Raw genomic sequence first — 25,007 nt, forward strand, 5'->3', positions numbered from 1 at the left:
TGCACATTTATCAATCTGTTCACACTGTGTGAGCACACATATGGTGCATTCACAGCCTTTGGGATTTCATTTATCAATCTCCGAGGATGTTCACACTTTGTGAGCACACATATGGTGCATTCACAGCCTTTGGGATTTCAATTGTAAATCTACCTTCATAGGGTGTCATTTCTCTGTTGATGGCGACATAAAAGTGGAATATTTCTCTGTTAATAGCGACATAAAAGTGGAATATTTCTCTGTTGATAGCGACATAAAAGTGGAATATTTCTCTGTTGATAGCGACATAAAAGTGGAATATTTCTCTGTTGATGGCGACATAAAAGTGGAATATTTCTCTGTTGATAGCGACATAAAAGTGGAATATTTCTCTGTTGATAGCGACATAAAAGTGGAATATTTCTCTGTTGATAGCGACATAAAAGTGGAATATTTCTCTGTTGATAGCGACATAAAAGTGGAATATTTCTCTGTTGATGGCGACATAAAAGTGGAATATTTCTCTGTTGATGGCGACATAAAAGTGGAATATTTCTCTGTTGATGGCGACATAAAAGTGGAATATTTCTCTGTTGATGTCGACATAAAAGTGGAATATTTCTCTGATGTCGACATAAAAGTGGAATATTTCTCTGTTGATAGCGACATAAAAGTGGAATATTTCTCTGTTGATGTCGACATAAAAGTGGAATATTTCTCTGTTGATGGCGACATAAAAGTGGAATATTTCTCTGTTGATGGCGACATAAAAGTGGAATATTTCTCTGTTGATGGCAACATAAAAGTGGAATATTTCTCTGTTGATGGTGACACAAAAGTGGAATATTTCTCTGTTGATAGCGACATAAAAGTGTAATATTTCTCTGTTGATGGCGACATAAAAGTGGAATATTTCTCTCAGTTAAAATGTGGTTGTTCAAACGGGAGTTTACGAGTCAACATCGGTCTGTCTGTTCTGACAGTTTGCCTGTCTATCTTGGGACTGTACAGTAGTTCTCTATAATTAGTCAGTCTTCTTTTTTCTTGTGGTATCGATCGGTATACAATCCATTCGGGAAAAAGATTGACTTTTTCCACATTTTGTTGAGTTACAGCCTTATTCTAAAATTGATTGTATTAATTGTTTTCCTCATCAATCTACAGTACACACAATACCCCATAATGACAAAACGAAAGCAGGTTTTTAGAATTCTTTGCGAATGTATTAAAAATGTTAAACATATATACCTTATTTACATAAGTATTCAAAACCTTTGCTATGAGCTCAGGTGCATCCTGTTTCCATTGATCATCCTTGAGATGTTTCTACAACTTGATTGGAGTCCACCTGTGGTAAATTCAATTGATTGGACATGATTTGTGTGTATCATGTCAAAAAGACCATCATTTACAGCCAACCACTCTAAAGATAGGCTGTCTTGGGGATACTACTGTGTAAAGTTCCCCCATCACTCCTATCGCCTCTGTGTGATACTCGTCTTCACACACACACACACACGCACACACACACACACACACACCCGCACACACACGCGCGCGCAGGCACACACACGCACGCACGCACGCACGCACGCACGCACGCACACACACACACACACACACACACACACACACACACACACACACACACACACACATATCCCCATCCCCTGTGGTCTTTGTCCTTCTCAGGTATTGCAACGAGCACCTGCCCTGCCCACCTCATGTCTATTGGTCGGCATGGTCAGCATGGGAACGCTGCACAGTGCCCTGCGGAGGCGGCATCCAATCACGCCGCAGGACCTGCGAGAACGGTAACGAGTGCCCCGGGTGTGCTCAGGTATGTTACACACACACACACACACACACACAGATCTAGGCTGCACTTCTATCACAGACTGGCCTTGAACTTCTAAATCTCAGTTATAACATTGAACTTTAAGGGTCATTCCCTTAAATCCCTTAGTATTTCTAATCAGACGATACAATATACCACATAACACTTTAGTCAATGAGCCAGACCCCCAAATTTGTGCCGTCTGGCTCATCATAGTTTTAAAAAAAATGTAAGGTCTATGTCCCTAGAGTTGGAAAATGTGTGTTAGCAGTGTGCAGCAATGGTAGCTTTCTCTGATTGTTCAAGTCAAAATAATTTGGACCCATTGACTTCTAGGGTACATAAATTGCTTTAAATAGGAAACCTTAATACATCTTAAACTTAGTTTGACAAGTGGTTCTGATGGTCATGAAATTACCTTTTAGTTGATATATAATACGACCAACTTTGAAAGGATCAGTGAAAACCTCTGTTTAAAAATCCCCCATATTCTGCCATTGTCATTAGAGTGTGGGAAGCTATGTCTATAGTCATTAGTGTGGGAAGCTATGTCTATAGTCATTAGTGTGGGAAGCTATGTCTATAGTCATTAGTGTGGGAAGCTATGTCTATAGTCATTAGTGTGGGAAGCTATGTCTATAGTCATTAGAGTGGGAAGCTATGTCTATTGTCATTAGTGTGGGAAGCTATGTCTATTGTCATTAGTGTGGGAAGCTATGTCTATAGTCATTAGTGTGGGAAGCTATGTCTATAGTCATTAGTGTGGGAAGCTATGTCTATTGTCATTAGTGTGGGAAGCTATGTCTATTGTCATTAGTGTGGGAAGCTATGTCTATAGTCATTAGAGTGTGGGAAGCTATGTCTTTAGTCATTAGTGTGGGAAGCTATGTCTATAGTCATTAGTGTGGGAAGCTATGTCTATAGTCATTAGTGTGGGAAGCTATGTCTATAGTCATTAGTGTGGGAAGCTATGTCTATAGTCATTAGTGTGGGAAGCTATGTCTATAGTCATTAGTGTGGGAAGCTATGTCTATAGTCATTAGAGTGTGGGAAGCTATGTCTATAGTCATTAGAGTGTGGGAAGCTATGTCTATAGTCATTAGAGTGTGGGAAGCTATGTCTATAGTCATTAGTGTGGGAAGCTATGTCTATTGTCATTAGTGTGGGAAGCTATGTCTATAGTCATTAGAGTGTGGGAAGCTATGCCTATAGTCATTAGAGTGTGGGAAGCTATGTCTATAGTCATTAGTGTGGGAAGCTATGTCTATAGTCATTAGTGTGGGAAGCTATGTCTATAGTCATTAGTGTGGGAAGCTATGTCTATAGTCATTAGTGTGGGAAGCTATGTCTATAGTCATTGGTGTGGGAAGCTATGTCTATAGTCATTAGTGTGGGAAGCTATGTCTATTGTCATTAGTGTGGGAAGCTATGTCTATAGTCATTAGAGTGTGGGAAGCTATGTCTATAGTCATTAGTGTGGGAAGCTATGTCTATAGTCATTAGTGTGGGAAGCTATGTCTATAGTCATTAGTGTGGGAAGCTATGTCTATAGTCATTGGTGTGGGAAGCTATGTCTATTGTCATTAGTGTTGGAAGCTATGTCTATAGTCATTAGAGTGTGGGAAGCTATGTCTATAGTCATTAGTGTGGGAAGCTATGTCTATTGTCATTAGTGTGGGAAGCTATGTCTATAGTCATTAGTGTGGGAAGCTATGTCTATTGTCATTAGTGTGGGAAGCTATGTCTATAGTCATTAGTGTGGGAAGCTATGTCTATAGTCATTAGAGTGGGAAGCTATGTCTATTGTCATTAGTGTGGGAAGCTATGTCTATTGTCATTAGTGTGGGAAGCTATGTCTATAGTCATTAGTGTGGGAAGCTATGTCTATTGTCATTAGTGTGGGAAGCTTTGTCGATTGTCATAAGAGTGTGGTAATCCTCCCAGATTGCAGTTCCTTTGGCTTCCGCTAGTCTTTAGAAAGGGGTTCAGACCTGTTTTTTGAAAAATGAATTAGTAGTTGTAGTTTTTCAAGGTGGCTCTCATTTGGACTGTAGTCTTGTGGCGCGCGTGGATGAGGGCGTGCATCTCATTATTTATCTCCGATATTGAACATTGTCGTGGAGATTTCCTGTATTACCAAATCGTGAGAGAGCAAACCACCCACAAGTCAGAGTTATCATAAAGTCCATCTTTAATTATATGAGCTTCACCATAGTCCTGTGACTCTCAGATCAATTCAGTGTCTATAAATGAATTCTCTGAGAGTGCTTACATAATGGCAACTGAGATCCTTTATAGCAGAGACACACATAGCCAGACAGCATTGGCTATAAATTATCATTCAGTTTGCTCTTCTAAAACTTCTAAAACGAAGCTCTTATCTCGTTCTTAGTACAACAACCAAGACATTACCTCATCCAATGGTACAGTGCCTTGCGAAAGTATTCGGCCCCCTTGAACTTTGCGACCTTTTGCCACATTTCAGGCTTCAAACATAAAGATATAAAACTGTATTTTTTGTGAAGAATCAACAACAAGTGGGACACAATCATGAAGTGGAACAACATTTATTGGATATTTCAAACTTTTTTAACAAATCAAAAACTGAAAAATTGGGCGTGCAAAATTATTCAGCCCCCTTAAGTTAATACTTTGTAGTGCCACCTTTTGCTGTGATTACAGCTGTAAGTCGCTTGGGGTTTGTCTCTATCAGTTTTGCACATCGAGAGACTGAAATTTTTTCCCATTCCTCCCTGCAAAACAGCTCGAGCTCAGTGAGGTTGGATGGAGAGCATTTGTGAACAGCAGTTTTCAGTTCTTTCCACAGATTCTCGATTGGATTCAGGTCTGGACTTTGACTTGGCCATTCTAACACCTGGATATGCTTATTTTTGAACCATTCAATTGTAGATTTTGCTTTATGTTTTGGATCATTGTCTTGTTGGAAGACAAATCTCCGTCCCAGTCGCATGTCTTTTGCAGACTCCATCAGGTTTTCTTCCAGAATGGTCCTGTATTTGGCTCCATCCATCTTCCCATCAATTTTAACCATCTTCCCTGTCCCTGCTGAAGAAAAGCAGGCCCGAACCATGATGCTGCCACCACCATGTTTGACAGTGGGGATGGTGTGTTCAGCTGTGTTGCTTTTACGCCAAACATAACGTTTTGCATTGTTGCCAAAAAGTTCAATTTTGGTTTCATCTGACCAGAGCATGTTTGGTGTGTCTCCCAGGTGGCTTGTGGCAAACTTTAAACGACACTTTTTATGGATATCTTTAAGAAATGGCTTTCTTCTTGCCACTCTTCCATAAAGGCCAGATTTGTGCAATATACGACTGATTGTTGTCCTATGGACAGAGTCTCCCACCTCAGCTGTAGATCTCTGCAGTTCATCCAGAGTGATCATGGGCCTCTTGGCTGCATCTCTGATCAGTCTTCTCCTTGTATGAGCTGAAAGTTTAGAGGGACGGCCAGGTCTTGGTAGATTTGCAGTGGTCTGATACTCCTTCCATTTCAATATTATCGCTTGCACAGTGCTCCTTGGGATGTTTAAAGCTTGGGAAATCTTTTTGTATCCAAATCCGGCTTTAAACTTCTTCACAACAGTATCTCGGACCTGCCTGGTGTGTTCCTTGTTCTTCATGATGCTCTCTGCGCTTTTAACGGACCTCTGAGACTATCACAGTGCAGGTGCATTTATACGGAGACTTGATTACACACAGGTGGATTGTATTTATCATCATTAGTCATTTAGGTCAACATTGGATCATTCAGAGATCCTCACTGAACTTCTGGAGAGAGTTTGCTACACTGAAAGTAAAGGGGCTGAATAATTTTGCACGCCCAATTTTTCAGTTTTTGATTTGTTAAAAAAGTTTGAAATATCCAATAAATGTCGTTCCACTTCATGATTGTGTCCCACTTGTTGTTGATTCTTCACAAAAAAATACAGTTTTATATCTTTATGTTTGAAGCCTGAAATGTGTCAAAAGTTCGCAAAGTTCAAGGGGGCCGAATACTTTCGCAAGGCACTGTATATATCAATTGTCATTTTAGATACTCCCATCTAGGCCGTCATTGTAAGTAAGAACTTGTTCATAACTGACTTGCCTTGTTCAGGGGCAGAACAATAGAACAATGACAAGTTTGATGTCGGATGACAATAGAATGTTCAGGATGTCACCGTGACAACTGTCTCCAGACATGTCAATAGACGTAGGATAAACCAGCCTTTAGTCATGAAATGTTTGGTTGTTTAGTACACTACCGTACTCACTCTGTTTAGTACACTACCGTACTCACTCTGTTTAGTACACTACTGTACTCACTCTGTTTAGTACACTACCGTACTCACTCTGTTTAGTACACTACCGTACTCACTCTGTTTAGTACACTACCGTACTCACTCTGTTTAGTACACTACTGTACTCACTCTGTTTAGTACACTACTGTACTCACTCTGTTTAGTACACTACCGTACTCACTCTGTTTAGTACACTACCATACTCACTCTGTTTAGTACACTACCGTACTCACTCTGTTTAGTACACTACAGTACTCACTCTGTTTAGTACACTACCGTACTCACTCTGTTTAGTACACTACTGTACTCACTCTGTTTAGTACACTACCGTACTCACTCTGTTTAGTACACTACCGTACTCACTCTGTTTAGTACACTACCATACTCACTCTGTTTGGCACATGGCCTCACGTGAATCCTTAAAGAGATGGGTGGGGCTAAGGTTTAAGAACAATTCTGAATGGGTGTAGACAGAGAGGAGCCCTCCAATAGGTGTACCAAAAAGTGGGGTTACAAGTTTATCAACTTTCACAACAGAATGACTTTCCCATTGTTCCTCAACTGTAGTGTATTATATACCTTTTTCTAGCTCTGTCTCTACTTTTATCCAATGTAAAAAAACACTATTTCAAATGGTTTTACTTATAAATAAAGCCAGTTGGTCACATATTTGACAGTTGAAATGTATTAATTACATACATCTTTATGTACACTAACTAATATCATAGGCTAGTTACTTTGTGGTTCAACACCTGATGAAGTGTAAATACAAAACACATTAACTAGCTAACTCTAAATATAATGCCCACTGCTTCTCTTGTTGTCAAATTGACTGCAGCCAACAAATCTCTTGTTGTCAAATTTGTTGTATTGGCAACAAGAGATTTGCTGGCCACAGTCAATTCGACAACAAGAGACAACCAGTGTTTTGTTGACCAATAAGAACGCTGGACTATTAAAATGCAATTTTGTGTGGGACCAATAACAAATCTGGGAAAGAATGTTGTGAAACACTATCATTACACTATTACTGTAGCTATATTAAGGACATTTTCTGAAATTACATCTAGGTCCTTTAATGGTCTAAAAAACATGCAGTTGTAGGATACGACCCTTAAGACCTATAGGCCTATGCCCTGACAAAGACCGGTGTGCATTTCTCACGCGCCCCACTCTATATCTCAAAGCCACATAAAATATCCTGGTTGTAAAATAGTTGCTGTTGAGAGTTGAAAAATACAAATTATACCAACAGAAAGCTGAGACCCTCCTCTCTTCGACAGGGACAAAGGGAAGAATCTCCCAAAGCTGGGTTTTTCCCTTAATTGTATTTTGAAACGTTATATGATCAGAACACTCGAGCACAACGGGGAGAGGAGAGTGACTTGAGAGTGGCTCGATCATCACAGCAGCAGGCTTTCTTTGCCTTTCAGAAAAACGGTCTGGTCCATTTTGGTAGGGGTGCCGGCCGTTGCCCACTGATCAGCCAAACGCTCGTTACAGATTAGTATAACAGAGAAATTGCGCAAAAATCGTACAAAAAAATTATCTTAAATAAAGTTAAATAAAATAAATAAAAATTGTTTTAAGCTTGTTGGCTGGCTAGCTAACGTTAAGTTAGCTGGCTAGCCAGTTCAAATAGTTACCATATAATAGCTGACAACATCTTAACTTTAGCTCATTTGTATTCATTATTACAGGAAAATAAACTCACAACAAGATAATTATTTACAAGTTAATGGCGGGCTAATTACAGAAAATTGCTTCAGGTTGTGAGTATGACGAAAGAAAAGCAGGGCATTCTGAGAAGTTTTGAACTTGGACACTGTCTCGTTGGCCTAACTTTATATCCTAATTTGACTTTGGTGCAGGTCATGCTGTTCTTCCCATTACCGTCTCTGATAAACACACACTATATAAAATAAAATAAAAGTGTATTTGTTACATGCACAGGATACAGAAGGTGTAAACGGTACTGTAAAATGGTTGCTTGCATGGTGGAGTCTATTTTTGTTTTTACATGTAGCTAGCTAGCTAAACAATGAACCATCCCAACTCATAATGTTATCACCATGCATGCATGAAGCTAAGGCTAACCAAGCTAGCTAACATTAGGCTATAACTAGCAATGTAAATGGCTTTCTGAGATATTAATAATATTACTACACAGATCATACACGTAACGTTAGCTAGCTAGCGAGCCAGCTAACGTTAGCTAGCTAGCAAAAGTACCCTTTAACTTGCAATGAAAATGAGTTTCTGAAAAAATTAGAAATGTAATAGAACTAAAAATGTAGATAGCTAGACTCTTACCCATGTACATAGATGAACGCTTCTCCCTCTCTGTCACGGATGCCATGTTTGCCCTTAGTTTGAAGATGTCATCCAGAGACAGGTGTTTTATACAACATCCTTCTGTGTTCTCTTTTCGACTACCTACGCATATTTGAAATCAAACGGCAGAATTTTCTCCATATTCTTAGCTATCATACTCTGCTTCCACTGGGTATTCCACTGATTTCAAAACTTGGTCAAATTCTTCCGTGACAAGAACACTGTTGATCGCCATTTCTCCCCCATCGCTGTCATCAGAAAACTACAATGTCTGGTTTAATGAAAATGTTATTACCTAAATCTAGAATTTTCTCATCGTCTGATTCATTTTCAGAGTCAGAGAGAATCAGCATGGCACGATTATCCTCCAGAAAGTGGAGAGCATTAGCAACACTTTTGCAGTTCTACTACGTGATTTCTTTTTAAAAAAGCAGCGTTAGAAGAGATTACCTACACGTACTGAGCAGCTCATGTTTAAGACAGACGCATGCTACATGGCAGACCAATCGAAACTCATCTCTCAGCATGTCCAACCCAACCATTATCTCAGCTAATCATAGCTAGAGGGAAGTTTCCGGTCTTTTTTCCCTGGCTAAACCAACTTGGCACGTAATTTAAAATGTTTCATCGTATTTACAGATGACATACAAGCTTGTTATTAATTAAGGCACATGAAAGTTCAAATGTTCCAGAAGGCATTTCTGACCCCAAAAATTATTTTGATATAAAAAAATAAGTGTTTACGTTCAAATACCTCTCCACATGTGCCATTTGCCATGTGCCATGTGCCATGTGCCAGTTTCCTGAAACAAGTCACATATAGTCACGCTGTAATCTAAATATCAACCCAAAATTCATGTCAATCCCTGGATTAGGCTGCACATCAAAATATCTTGAATCATTTATTCCTGCTTGGACGTGTTAGATGAAACTACTTATTTCTTGAATACCTCAGTAGTCTATTTCTAACACTATGAATGACTTTATGAGATGATTCCAGTAGAAGATACTGGTGGCAGTGGGGTTGTAACGGCATTCAGAGGTGGAAGAAGGATCGGACCAAAGAGCAGTGTGGTAAGTGTTCGTGATGATTTTTAATAGAAACGAACTGAACACTGCAATACAAAACAATAAACCATGTGAACAAAAACGAAAACCGAAACAGTACCGTGTGGCCAAAACACTCACATGGAAACAAACACCCACAACTCAAAAGTGAAACCCAGGCTGCCTAAGTATGATTCTCAATCAGAAACAACTAACGACACCTGCCTCTGATTGAGAACCATACTAGGCTGAACTCAAAACCCCAACATAGAAAAACACACATAGACTGCCCACCCCAACTCACGCCCTGACCATACTAAATAAAGACAAAACAAAGGAAATAAAGGTCAGAACGCGACAGGGGGACATTTATTTGTCTGGAGCCCTGTAATAATAATGAACAATTAACATATGGTGCGGCAGGTTAGCCTAGTGGTTAGAGTAACCGCAAAGTTGCAAGTTCAAGTTCAAACCCCCGAGCTGACAAGGTACGAATCTGTCGTTCTGCCCCTGAACAGGCAGTTAACCCACTGTTCCTAGTCCGTCATTGAAAATAAGAATTTGTTCTTAACTGACTTGCCTAGTTAAATAAAGGTAAAATAAAAAAATAAATATGATAACACATATGAAAGATACTGGCATAAATAGAAAAATTTACCAGTTTTCATCTGAGGACAAAAATGTTGACAGCTGCGCCAATAAGGTTGCAAAATAAATGGGATGTGAAAAAAACTACACTTGATTCAACAAGTTTCAGTTTCAGTTTCAATTTAAATTCTTATAGAAAATTCTTGCCACCATCAGAATATATATATATATATATATATATATCTGGGGCATACAACAATCTCAGCTCTGTAGAGACAGAATCAATAGATCATTTATTCTGGTATTACCCCTATGTAGCTGGTTTCTGGTCACCATAACATGCAATTAATATTAACCTTACAAATAGCAGTGTTGGGCGATTTGGAAAGCCATAGTCAGTCACTAAATAGTACAATAATAATCACAGGAAAGGTGTTCATCTTTAGCTCACAATCTGTGGATATAATACGATTAGAAAGATAAAAACATGTTGTAAAACATGACAGAACGTGGGTGGTCTATGGTGATAGGTGTGATGGGCTGAGAATGGCTGAGGGTTGGGATTAAAGAGCTGAGGTCTATGGTGATAGGTGGGATGGGCTGAGAGTGACTGAGGGTTGGGATTAAAGAGCTGAGGTCTATGGTGATAGGTGGGATGGGCTGAGAGTGGCTGAGTATTAGGATTAAAGAGCTGATGTCTATGGTGATAGGTGGGATGGGCTGAGAGTGGCTGGGGGTTGGGATTAAAGAGCTGAGGTCTATGGTGATAGGTGGGATGGGCTGAGAGTGGCTGAGGGGCGGGATGAAAGAGCTGAGGTCTATGGTGATAGGTGGGATGGGCTGAGAGTGGCTGAGGGGCGGGATTAAAGAGCTGAGGTCTATGGTGATAGGTGGGATGGGCTGAGAGTGGCTGAGGGTTGGGATTAAAGAGCTGAGGGCTGAGGGTTGGGATTAAAGAGCTGAGGTCTATGGTGATAGGTGGGATGGGCTGAGAGTGGCTGAGGGGCGGGATTAAAGAGCTGAGGTCTATGGTGATAGGTGGGATAGGCTGAGAGTGGCTGAGGGTTGGGATTAAAGAGCTGAGGTCTATGGTGATAGGTGGGATGGGCTGAGAGTGGCTGAGGGGCGGGATTAAAGAGCTGAGGTCTATGGTGATAGGTGGGATGGGCTGAGAGTGGCTGAGGGGAGGGATTAAAGAGCTGAGGTCTATGGTGATAGGTGGGATGGGCTGAGAGTGGCTGAGGGGAGGGATTAAAGAGCTGAGGTCTATGGTGATAGGTTGGATGGGCTGAGAGTGGCTGAGGGGCGGGATTAAAGAGCTGAGGTCTATGGTGATAGGTGGGATGGGCTGAGAGTGGCTGAGGGGCGGGATTAAAGAGCTGAGGTCTATGGTGATAGGTGGGATGGGCTGAGAGTGGCTGAGGGGAGGGATTAAAGAGCTGAGGTCTATGGTGATAGGTGGGATGGGCTGAGAGTGGCTGAGTATTGGGATTAAAGAGCTGATGTCTATGGTGATAGGTGGGATGGGCTGAGAGTGGCTGGGGGTTGGGATTAAAGAGCTGAGGTCTATGGTGATAGTTGGGATCGGCTGAGAGTGGCTGAGGGGCGGGATGAAAGAGCTGAGGTCTATGGTGATAGGTGGGATGGGCTGAGAGTGGCTGAGGGGCGGGATTAAAGAGCTGAGGTCTATGGTGATAGGTGGGATGGGCTGAGAGTGGCTGAGGGTTGGGATTAAAGAGCTGAGGGCTGAGGGTTGGGATTAAAGAGCTGAGGTCTATGGTGATAGGTGGGATGGGCTGAGAGTGGCTGAGGGGCGGGATTAAAGAGCTGAGGTCTATGGTGATAGGTGGGATAGGCTGAGAGTGGCTGAGGGTTGGGATTAAAGAGCTGAGGTCTATGGTGATAGGTGGGATGGGCTGAGAGTGGCTGAGGGGCGGGATTAAAGAGCTGAGGTCTATGGTGATAGGTGGGATGGGCTGAGAGTGGCTGAGGGGCGGGATTAAAGAGCTGAGGTCTATGGTGATAGGTGGGATGGGCTGAGAGTGGCTGAGGGGAGGGATTAAAGAGCTGAGGTCTATGGTGATAGGTGGGATGGGCTGAGAGTGGCTGAGGGGCGGGACTAAAGAGCTTACATTTAGTAATGTACTATTGTTAGGTGACTGCTTTACATAAAAGTACCATGTATGTGAAATGTATATTTGTATTTGTAAATGTATATATGTATATATGCAGCAAAAAAGCTCAAAAGCAAAAAAGCTATAAAACAACAGTAGATATTTGTCCTGGTGGAGGGGTTACTAATAATTCAATATTTTACATTTAAAATAAAATAAACATATATGACAGGTACTAGTTTGATATATAGCTTAAGTCCTTAGCTTGGCTTTTATAACGTGTAAGACATAAAGAGACAGAGATAAAGAAGAAGCACGGACTGACAGCAGAGAATATGTTGACAGCGATAGACAGCCCAACAGGGAGGCAAACCAAATGGCTAGAGCAGAGGAAAAGTTATAGTGGTGAGTTGTATCTCCAGACAGAGGAACAGTCATAGTGGTGTGTTGTATCTCCAGAGGAACAGTTATAGTGGTGAGTTGTATCTCCAGACAGAGGAACAGTTATAGTGGTGAGTTGTATCTCCAGAGGAACAGTTATAGTGGTGAGTTGTATCTCCAGACAGAGGAACAGCCATAGTGGTGAGTTGTATCTCCAGAGGAACAGTTATAGTGGTGAGTTGTATCTCCAGACAGAGGAACAGTTCTAGTGGTGAGTTGTATCTCCAGAGGAACAGTTATAGTGGTGAGTTGTATCTCCAGACAGAGGAACAGTTATAGTGGTGAGATTTATCTCCAGACAGAGGAACAGTTATAGTGGTGAGTTGTATCTCCAGAGGAACAGTTCTAGTGGTGAGTTGTATCTCCAGAGGAACAGTTATAGTGGTGAGTTGTATCTCCAGACAGAGGAACAGTTATAGTGGTGAGTTGTATCTCCAGAGGAACAGTTATAGTGGTGAGTTGTATCTCCAGAGGAACAGTTATAGTGGTGAGTTGTATCTCCAGACAGAGGAACAGTTATAGTGGTGAGTTGTTTCTCCAGACAGAGGAACAGTTCTAGTGGTGAGTTGTATCTCCAGACAGAGGAACAGTTCTAGTGGTGAGTTGTATCTCCAGACAGAGGAACAGTTATAGTGGTGAGATTTATCTCCAGACAGAGGAACAGTTATAGTGGTGAGTTGTATCTCCAGAGGAACAGTTATAGTGTTGAGTTGTATCTCCAGACAGAGGAACAGTTATAGTGGTGAGTTGTTTCTCCAGACAGAGGAACAGTTCTAGTGGTGAGTTGTATCTCCAGACAGAGGAACAGTTCTAGTGGTGAGTTGTATCTCCAGACAGAGGAACAGTTCTAGTGGTGAGTTGTATCTCCAGACAGAGGAACAGTTATAGTGGTGAGTTGGATCTCCAGACAGAGGAACAGTTATAGTGGTGAGTTGGATCTCCAGACAGAGGAACAGTTCTAGTGGTGAGTTGGATCTCCAGACAGAGGAACAGTTATAGTGGTGAGTTGGATCTCCAGACAGAGGAACAGTTATAGTGGTGAGTTGTATCTCCAGAGGAACAGTTATAGTGGTGAGTTGTATCTGTTCATCTGACAGAGGAACAGTTATAGTGGTGAGTTGTATCTCCAGAGGAACAGTCATAGTGGTGAGTTGTATCTCCAGAGGAACAGTTATAGTGGTGAGTTGTATCTCCAGACAGAGGAACAGTTATAGTGGTGAGTTGTATCTCCAGAGGAACAGTTCTAGTGGTGAGCTGTATCTCCAGACAGAGGAACAGTTATAGTGGTGAGTTGGATCTCCAGACAGAAGAACAGTTCTAGTGGTGAGTTGTATCTCCAGAGGAACAGTTATAGTGGTGAGTTGTATCTCCAGACAGAGGAACAGTTATAGTGGTGAGATTTATCTCCAGACAGAGGAACAGTTATAGTGGTGAGTTGGATCTCCAGACAGAGGAACAGTTATAGTGGTGAGTTGTATCTCCAGACAGAGGAACAGTTCTAGTGGTGAGTTGTATCTCCAGAGGAACAGTTATAGTGGTGAGTTGTATCTCCAGACAGAGGAACAGTTATAGTGGTGAGTTGTATCTCCAGAGGAACAGTTATAGTGGTGAGTTGTATCTCCAGACAGAGGAACAGTCATAGTGGTGAGTTGTATCTCCAGAGGAACAGTTATAGTGGTGAGTTGTATCTCCAGAGGAACAGTTATAGTGGTGAGTTGTGTCTCCAGAGGAACAGTTCTAGTGGTGAGTTGTGTTGGCAAGGTGCTACCTGGCTGTGTCTGGGACCTCTGTCCCTAGTGAGAGGATATTCTCTACCGCTACCTGGCTGTGTCTGGGACCTCTGTCCCTAGTGAGAGGGTATTCTCTACAGCTACCTGGCTGTGCCTGGGACCTCCGTCCCCAGTGAGAGGATATTCTCTACAGCTACCTGGCTGTGTCTGGGACCTCTGTCCTTAGTGAGAGGGTATTCTCTCAGCTACCTGGCTGTGCCTGGGACCTCTGTCCCCAGTGAGAGGGTATTCTCTACAGCTACCTGGCTGTGCCTGGGACCTCTGTCCCTAGTGAGAGGGTATTCTCTACAGCTACCTGGCTGTGCTTGGAACCTCTGTCCCTAGTGAGAGGGTATTCTCTACAGCTACCTGGCTGAGCCTGGGACCTCTGTCCCCAGTGAGAGGGTATTCTCTACAGCTACCTGGCTGTGCCTGGGACCTCTGTCCCCAGTGAGAGGGTATTCTCTACAGCTACCTGGCTGTGCCTGGGACCTCTGTCCCTAGCGAGAGGGTATTCTCTACAGCGGCTGACATTGTCACAGCAAGCCCATCAGCGCTCACTGCAGATCATGTGGATAGACTAATCTTCTTAAAGCAAAACTTGAAAATCGGATAAAAATGTTTTTATTTTTTTCAAGTAACCAGTGTCAAGTGGTCCTATTTTGTTTAAGGGGCTGCTATGTGACTTAATGTTGATATATGCTGCTGGTCTACACACTCTGGTTGAAGTTCTGTTTTAAATGACTATTTTATTTCCTGTAATAAGACAGGCACTGCTGTTCTTTGTTGTCCCTTTGTTTCCATATGCTCCTGGGAATTCAAGCAACCCCTGTTACCTATTATAATAAATGGAAAATGGAAATACAAATGACATATTTCTCAGGCATTTTAGTTTGTCGATGTATCGAACCCGTATCGAACCGTGAGTGTCGTGAATCGTTTCACCCCCAGTGTTTACATATGAGATGAGCAATGCAAGATATTTAAACATTATTAAAGTGACTAGTGATCCATTTATTAAAGTCGTCAGTGATTTCAAAGCTGTATGTAGGAAGCAGCCTCTAATGTGCTAGTGATGGCTATTTAACAGTCTGAGGGCCTTGAGATAGAAACTGTTTTTCAGTCTCTCAGTCCCAGCTTTAATGCACCTGTACTGACCTCGCCTTCTGCATAAACAACCCCATGCCATGATTAGATAGTAAAAAAACATACCAGTCTGTTATTTTTTTTCAAACAATAAAAGCTAAATCACTAACATTTCTGCTAAATGGATATATATGTATAGATAATCTTCATACATAGCAGCAGTATCTTACCATTGTCACTACCCTGGTGGGTGTATGTTCACACCCACACACACACACACACTCACTCACACACACACACACACACACACACACACACACACACACACACACACACACACACACACACACACACACACACACTCGCACCACACACACACTCACTCACACACACACACACACACACACACACACACACACACACACACACACACACACACACACACTCGCACCACACACACACACACTCACTCACACACAGACACACACACACACACACACACACACACACACACACACACACACACACACACACACACACACACACACACACACACACACACACACACACACAGACACTTCCGGCTGCAGCTGCCTGAACTCTGTCACAAATGTACTACTACTATCCCATTATCTTGGGAATACCAATTCGGGCCTCCTTCCCAGAGGTGGGAATTCCTGTGTGGTGGGAATTGAACAGATGCAGCTCTCTGAACCTCATTTCAAGACGTGAACCCTGTGTGGTGGTGGGTGGGTTTCAAGTTTGGGGTTAGGTTTTCTAGCAGATTGAGGAGGGACTATTTCTACGGGCATCAGGTGAAGCACAGCCCACGGGGAGATTAGAGACAAGGAAGTAACAAATTAGGGAGTTGATATGTTACTTTCTTTCTCTCTCTCTCTCTCTCTCTCTCTCTCTCTCTCTCTCTCTCTCTCTCTCTCTCTCTCTCTCTCTCTGTCTGTCTGTCTCTGTCTCTGTCTCTGTCTCTGTCTCTGTCTCTGTCTCTGTCTCTGTCTCTGTCAATTCAATTCAAGGGCTTTATTGGCATGGGAAACATGTGTTAACATTGCCAAAGCAAGTGAGGTAGATAATATATAAAGTGAATATATAAAGTGAAATAAACAATAAAAATTAACAGTAAACATTACACATACAGAAGTTTCAAAACAGTAAAGACATTACAAATGTCATATTATATATATACAGTGTTTTAACAATATACAAATGGTTAAAGGACACAAGATAAAATAAATAAGCATAAATATGGGTTGTATTTACAATGGTGTGTGTTCTTCACTGGTTGCCCTTTTCTCGTGGCAACAGGTCACAAATCTTGCTGCTGTGATGGCACACTGTGGAATTTCACCCAGTAGATATGGGAGTTTTTCAAATTTGGATTTGTTTTCGAATTCTTTGTGGATCTGTGTAATCTGAGGGAAATATGTCTCTCTAATATGGTCATACATTGGGCAGGAGGTTAGGAAGTGCAGCTCAGTTTCCACCTCTCTCTCTCTCTCTCTCTCTCTCTCTCTCTCTGTCTCTGTCTCTGTCTCTCTCTCTCTCTCTCTCTCTCTCTGTCTCTCTCTCTCTCTCTCTCTCTCTCTCTCTCTCTGTCTCTGTCTCTGTCTCTTTCTCTCTCTCTCAATTCAATTCAAGGAGCTTTATTGGCATGGGAAACATATGTTAACATTGTCAAAGCAAGTGAATAGATAATATACAAAAGTGAAATAAACAATAAAAATGAACAGTAAACATTACACTCACAGAAGTTCCAAAAGAATAAAGACATTACAAAAGTCATATTCTGTATATATACAGTGTTGTAACGATGTGCAAATGGTTAAAGTACCAAAGGGAAAATAGATAAACGTAAATATGGGTTATGTCTCTCTCTCTCGCTCTCTGTCTCTCTCTCTCTCTCTCTCTGTCTGTCTGTCTGTCTCTCGCTCTATCTCAATTCAATTCAATTCAAGGGGCTTTATTGGCATGGGAACATGTGTTAACATTGCCAAAGCAAGTGAGGTAGATAATATACAAAAGTGAAATAAACAATACAAATTAACAGTAAACATTACACATACAGAAGTTTCAAAACAATAAAGACATTACAAATGTCATATTATATATATATATATATATATATATACAGTGTTGTAACAATGTACAAATGGTTAAAGTACACAAGGGAAAATAAATAAACATAAATATGGGTTGTATTTACAATGGTGTTTGTTCTTCACTGGTTGCCCTTTTCTTGTGGCAACAGGTCACACATCTTGCTGCTGTGATGTCACACTGTGGAATTTCACCCAGTAGATATGGGAGTTTATCAAAATTGGATTTGTTTTCGAATACTTTGTGGATCTGTGTAATCTGAGGGAAATATGTCTCTCTAATATGTTCATACATTGGGCAGGAGGTTAGGAAGTGCAGCTCAGTTTCCACCTCATTTTGTGGGCAGTGAGCACATAGCCTGTCTTCTCTTGAGAGCCATGTGTGCCTATGGCGGCCTTTCTCAATAGCAAGGCTATGCTCACTGAGTCTGTACATAGTCAAAACTTTCCTTAAGTCTATCTCTCTCTCTGTCTATCTATCTGTCTCTCTTTCTATCACTCTCTGTCCCTGTCTCTGTCTACGTCTCTGTCTCTGTCTCTGTCCAACTGTAATCAGACCCATAGGTAATACATGTAAAGGCTTAAAGTCAGCGGTATCAGTGGTATTGCTCATACCAGTTTTATCATAGCTCCCATTATGCCAGACATAGACTACAAGTTGTAAAAGCTTCCCAGGCAAATCAACATATCCTGGAGACTATTCTGCTATTTGTACGCACAATGCGAAGACTGAGGATGACAACAATAAAGGAATTTTAGTGCAGGCCAGGGCCAGAAAGCATAAACTGGGAAGAGGGATGTTTTTATGAGCCATCTGTCTGTTCTCTTCTCCCCAGGATACTAGAGCCTGCTATTAAGAGAGAGAGAGAGAGAGAGAGAGAGAGACAGAGAGAGAGAGAGACAGAGAGAGAGAGAGAGAGAGAGAGAGAGAGAGAGAGAGACAGAGAGAGAGAGAGAGAGAGAGAGAGAGAGAGAGAAAGCGAAAGAGAGGGAGCGAAAGAGAGGGAGCGAGAGAGAGAGAGAGAGAGAGAGAGAGAGAGGGAGAGAGAGAGAGAGAGAATGATACATACCTCAGCCTAAACATCAGCGCCCCAGGTAACTCCCACAAAGCTGTGAACGATCTGAGAGACAAGGCAAGAAAGGCATTCTATGCCATCAAAAGGATCATAAAATTCAACATACCAATTAGGATCTGGCTAAAAATACTTGAATCAGTTATAGAACCCATTGCCATTTATGGTTGTGGGGTCTGGGGTTCGCTCACCAACCAAGAATTCACAAAATTGAGACTTTGCATACAGAATAACGTAAAACAAATAATGCATGCAGAGTAGAATTAGGCCGATACCCGCTAATGATCAAAATCCCAAAAATAGCTGTTCAATTCTACAACCACCTAAAAGGAAGTGTTTCATAAACACAAACACACCCTACAGAGCCCCAGGACAGCAACACAATTAGACCCAAACAAATTATGAGAAAACAAAAATATAATTACTTGACACATTGGAAAGAATTAACAAAATAGCAGCAAACTAGAATGCTATTTGGCCCTAAACAGAGAGTAGACAGTGGCAGAATACCTGTCCACTGTGACTGACCCAAACTTAAGGAAAGCTTTGACTATGTACAGACTCAGTGAGCATAGTGTCGTGTCTTTGTCTATGCCGGATTAAGTGATATGACATGCTATTCTATTAAATATTTTTTCTGTAATTAACATTACCTGATTAAGCTAATCAGGTAAATTTAATTAACTAGAATGTCGGACACCACAAAATAATGTTTATAGAGCTGTTATCATCCGAATAAACTCTTAAAAACCTGGTAATCTTTACCTCAATAGCAGTCAAAATTTTATTGTCACCTTATTTAGTCTCATTTGACAAATGATTGGTTATCTTCACAAACCCTGGCTAACAAGTTGAATCAGCAATACAACATTTGGTTTAATTATTTATTTACTAAATACCTGAATAATCACAGAATTACATCTACACAGAATGAAACATACCTTGATTACAAATGATGTCATAAAGGAAAATGTCCCTAGCGGACGGAGCAGATATGACGGCTGGTTACATAAAGAAAGGGGGCTGGGGTTGAGTGAAAGAGCGGGAAGACTGAGGAGCGAAAAGGTTTTGTGTCTCTATCGGGCCGTAGACAGCTATGCTATCGTAAATACAGTATCTTATGCATTCTAAATTATTTGAAAAAGGAAAATGCAATAAATATTTACTCTGAGCTGCACTTCGATCGGTTGTTCGTAGATGGAGGGCCGGGTGGTCCAGCATGGATCTCTTGTCCTCTGAAGAATGTCTAGTGGTGAACTGGAGCGTGGTAGAATGGATACTCTGTCTGTCCTCTCCTAGCCCACATTTAGCGGGCGGAGAGGGTATCGCTTCTTTAGTGAATAAGTTCAAAGTTCATACCAAGTTTCCATACTTTTAAGCTCATGCTATATTCTGGATGGTATAGTCGAAATTAATTATTTCAGCGTGTTGAGCGTCACATTGAACACGATGCTAATTTTGTTAGGTTATTATCCGAGCCCTTTTAACGTAGGACCGTCGTCCTTACGTCCTCGCAACAGGAAGTTACATTTTCAGAGAGAGAGAGAGAGAGAGAGAGAGAGAGAGAGAGAGAGAGAGAGAGAGAGAGAGAGAGAGAGAGAGAGAGAGAGAGAGAGAGAGAGAGAGAGAGAGAGAGAGAGAGAGAGAGAGAGAGAGAGAGAGAGAGAGAGAAAACTGTGTTTCCCACAAACACACACACACACACACTGCTTCTGTTCTATCAAAGCAGATAGTTAATTCAGCCCTCCTGCAGAGTCCTGCCAGTGCTAACTTTGTGTGTGTCCAAGACAGTGTCCAACATGGTGTGTGTTTGGAGTCTGTGTTGCTATCACAGTGTGTGTTTGGAGTCTGTGTTGCTATCACAGTGTGTGTTTGGAGTCTGTGTTGCTATCACAGTGTGTGTTTGTCCCCCTCTGTGTGTCTCTCCAGGTGGGTGTCAGTCTGCCTCGTGTGTGTGTGTGTGTGTGTGTGTGTGTGTGTGTGTGTGTTTGTTTTTCTTGCGGTGATATGGAGACGACCACCTGTGGTGTGTTGCAGGCATTTAATAAGACATTCATTTAGGGTGGAGAACTGACATCAGTTTGACGCTGAAAAAACATCAGTGGGAAGACTCTACAATCAGCAGGACTGGGGTTTCCTGTGAAGACAGGACCACTTAGATTCTCACCCCCCTACCACTAACTGCTGATGTGCAAATACACCGGTCGTAGCGAAGATATAACTCCCACTGCTCTGGGTTATTGCTTTGACACTTTATTATCCCTGGGTTTTATGACACATATAATAAAATATAGGTATAATATAATTAAGCAATGACTCCTGAGGGGGCGTGGTATATGGCCAATATACCACGGCTAAGGGCTGTTTTTAGGCACGACGCAACGTGGAGTTGGCAATACACCACAAACCGCTGAGCTAGCTGCAGTAGGGCTGGCTGTAGTAGGGCTGGTTGTAGTAGGGCTGGTTGTAGCAGGGCTGGTTGTAGTAGGGCTGGTTGTATTTGGGCTGGCTGTAGTAGGGCTGGTTGTAGTTGGGCTGGCTGTAGTAGGGCTGGCTGTAGTAGGGCTGGCTGTAGCATGGCTGGTTGTTGTAGGGCTGGCTGTAGCAGGGCTGGTTGTAGTAGGGCTGGCTGTAGTAGGGCTGGTTGTAGTTGGGCTGGCTGTAGTAGGGCTGGCTGTAGTAGGGCTGGTTGTATTAGGGCTGGCTGTAGTAGGGCTGGTTGTATTAGGGCTGGCTGTAGTAGGGCTGGTTGTATTAGGGCTGGCTGTGGTAGGGCTGGTTGTAGTAGGGCTGGTTGTAGTAGGGCTGGTTGTAGTAGGGCTGGTTGTAGCAGGGCTAGCTGTAGTAGGGCTGGCTGTAGTAGGGCTGGTTGTAGTAGGGCTGGTTGTTAATAGGGTTGGTTGTAGTAGGGCTAGCTGTAGTAGGGCTGGCTGTAGTAGGGCTGGCTGTAGCATGGCTAGTTGTAGTAGGGCTGGTTGTTGTAGGGCTGGCTGTAGCAGGGCTGGTTGTAGTAGGGCTGGTTGTAGTAAGGCTGGTTGTAGTAGGGCTGGTTGTATTAGGGCTGGTTGTAGTAGGGCTGGTTGTAGTAGAGCTGGTTGTATTAGGGCTGGTTGTATTAGGGCTGGTTCTAGTAGGGCTGGTTGTAGTAGGGCTGGTTGTATTGGCTGGTTGTTGTAGGTCTGGTTGTTTTAGGGCTGGCTGTAGTAGGGCTGGTTGTATTAGGGCTGGTTGTAGCAGGGCTGCTTGTTGTAGGGCTGATTGTAGTAGGTCTGGTTGTAGCAGGGCTGGTTGTATTAGGGCTGGCTGTAGTAGGGCTGGTTGTATTAGGGCTGGCTGTGGTAGGGCTGGTTGTAGTAGGGCTGGTTGTAGTAGGGCTGGTTGTAGTAGGGCTGGTTGTAGCAGGGCTAGCTGTAGTAGGGCTGGCTGTTGTAGGGCTGGTTGTAGTAGGGCTGGTTGTAATAGGGTTGGTTGTAGTAGGGCTAGCTGTAGTAGGGCTGGCTGTAGTAGGGCTGGCTGTAGCATGGCTAGTTGTAGTAGGGCTGGTTGTTGTAGGGCTGGCTGTAGCAGGGCTGGTTGTAGTAGGGCTGGTTGTAGTAAGGCTGGTTGTAGTAGGGCTGGTTGTATTAGGGCTGGTTGTAGTAGGGCTGGTTGTATTAGGGCTGGTTGTAGTAGAGCTGGTTGTATTAGGGCTGGTTGTATTAGGGCTGGTTGTAGTAGGGCTGGTTGTATTGGCTGGTTGTTGTAGGTCTGGTTGTTTTAGGGCTGGCTGTAGTAGGGCTGGTTGTATTAGGGCTGGTTGTAGCAGGGCTGCTTGTTGTAGGGCTGATTGTAGTAGGTCTGGTTGTAGCAGGGCTGGTTGTATTAGGGCTGGTTGTAGTAGGGCTGGTTGTAGTAGGGCTAGTTGTAGCAGGGCTGGTTGTAGTAGGGCTGGTTGTTGTAGGGCTGGTTGTAGCAGGGCTAGCTGTATTAGGGCTGGTTGTAGTAGGGCTGGTTGTTTTAGGGCTGGCTGTAGTAGGGCTGGTTGTATTAGGGCTGGTTGTAGCAGGGCTGGCTGTAGTAGGGCTGGTTGTAGTTGGGCTGGCTGTAGTAGGGCAGGCTGTAGTAGGGCTGGTTGTATTAGGGCTGGCTGTAGTAGGGCTGGTTGTATTAGGGCTGGCTGTAGTAGGGCTGGTTGTATTAGGGCTGGCTGTGGTAGGGCTGGTTGTAGTAGGGCTGGTTGTAGTAGGGCTGGTTGTAGTAGGGCTGGTTGTAGCAGGGCTAGCTGTAGTAGGGCTGGCTGTAGTAGGGCTGGTTGTAGTAGGGCTGGTTGTAATAGGGTTGGTTGTAGTAGGGCTAGCTGTAGTAGGGCTGGCTGTAGTAGGGCTGGCTGTAGCATGGCTAGTTGTAGTAGGGCTGGTTGTTGTAGGGCTGGCTGTAGCAGGGCTGGTTGTAGTAGGGCTGGTTGTAGTAAGGCTGGTTGTATTAGGGCTGGTTGTAGTAGGGCTGGTTGTAGTAGAGCTGGTTGTATTAGGGCTGGTTGTATTAGGGCTGGTTCTAGTAGGGCTGGTTGTAGTAGGGCTGGTTGTATTGGCTGGTTGTTGTAGGTCTGGTTGTTTTAGGGCTGGCTGTAGTAGGGCTGGTTGTATTAGGGCTGGTTGTAGCAGGGCTGCTTGTTGTAGGGCTGATTGTAGTAGGTCTGGTTGTAGCAGGGCTGGTTGTATTAGGGCTGGCTGTAGTAGGGCTGGTTGTATTAGGGCTGGCTGTGGTAGGGCTGGTTGTAGTAGGGCTGGTTGTAGTAGGGCTGGTTGTAGTAGGGCTGGTTGTAGTAGGGCCGATTGTAGTAGGGCCGGTTGTAGTAGGGCTGGTTGTAGTAGGGCTGGTTGTAGAAGGGCTAGCTGTAGCAGGGCTGGTTGTAGTAGGGCTGGCTGTAGTAGGGCTGACTGTAGTAGGGCTGGTTGTAGTAGGGCTGGTTGTAGTAGGGCTGGTTGTAGCAGGGCTGGTTGTAGTAGGGCTGGTTGTAGTAGGGCTGGTTGTAGTAGGGCTGGTTGTAGTAGGGCTGGTTGTAGTAGGGCACTCACACGTCTCTTGGAGCGGCCTGGCTCTCCTGGTGATATAAACAGCAGACAGATTGTAGTGATTTTAGAAGGTTCCAGAGACAAAGATCACTTTTACTCACCGCCCATACACACATATTCACACATACACACCCTCCAGACAGACACACCCTCCAGACAGACACACCCTCCAGACATACACACCCTCCAGACAGACACACCCTCCAGACAGACACACCCTCCAGACAGACACACCTTCCAGACAGACACAATTATAAAATAGATGTGAGGCTTACGGCGTCAAGCATGTTTCAGTTCGGCTGGCGCCTAGTCAAACTCGGCTAGGCGAACCGAACGAGTGTGCTCGCATACTCCCTTGAAAGACCGTTGTTTGAAAAATGAGAACAAAGCAGCAATAGTACTGTTTGTCCACTTTGAAACGCCGTAGCCAGTATACACTTCCTAAAAAGACAACTCAAGAAATCTGTCATTCATTTTGAGGTTTTTGCCAAAGAGATCTTAGTTGCTCAATTTTACATCTAACTAAGATGTTGGGTGCAGTATTCCTCAATAAAAAAAAAACGTGCATGAAAACGAGTAATCTCTCGTTGAATGACAACAAAATCTTCATTGAAGAATCCCTACTGTTGACCAATCACTGACTAAGGGGCGTAGACTTCGGCTCCAAACTTCGGCTTGCCTCAAGAAAAAATGTAGTGTGCCCGAACAGCCGAGGAAAAACTCCCTGGAGTTCAAAACTAACAAAAACCTCACAAAACTTCAATCATAATATATGCAGAAACTCTACAGAAACGTTCCAGCTGGGAAGCATGCGGACTCCTTTAGGGACAAGGGCTTAGGTCACCACCCTCATGGCCCGCTCAAGACCCTCTGCTTGTAATACCTAGAACAATAAGCAGCAAAGTCTGGGATGGAGAACGAATGAGAGACATGAGACACCGGAGTCCATCACTCAAGTGTAGGCATTTACACACACTGACAGACACACACACACTGACACGTTGACACACACACACTGACAGACACACACACTGACACACACACACTGACACGCTGACACACACACACTGACAGACACACAGGAGAAACAAACAAAAAATGCAGACAGACACAAACATGTGCACTTATAGAATTAAACACACACATTCACACACCTATACACACGTCTGTTCCCGGCAGAAACACACACACACACACAAGTGTGCTGGACAGAAAGCCCAAACAGCATGTTAGCAGTAAAGCTCATATGAAACATCTTTATTTCGTCAGCC

At 43.1% G+C, this 25,007-nt stretch overlaps 1 protein-coding gene across 1 annotated transcript in view; it reads left to right on the forward strand.

Moving 5' to 3' along the window:
• Positions 1–25,007, forward strand: part of LOC139366904 (semaphorin-5A-like) — a 289,344-nt gene that overhangs the window by 205,907 nt on the left and 58,430 nt on the right. Inside the window, exon 15 of the mRNA XM_071104648.1 lies at positions 1,672–1,819. Within this exon, the coding sequence (XP_070960749.1) occupies positions 1,672–1,819 (148 nt within the window). The remainder of the gene's footprint in view (positions 1–1,671; positions 1,820–25,007) is intronic.

This window comes from Oncorhynchus clarkii, chromosome 15 (genome assembly GCF_045791955.1).
Source record: "Oncorhynchus clarkii lewisi isolate Uvic-CL-2024 chromosome 15, UVic_Ocla_1.0, whole genome shotgun sequence".
NCBI lineage: Eukaryota > Metazoa > Chordata > Actinopteri > Salmoniformes > Salmonidae > Oncorhynchus > Oncorhynchus clarkii.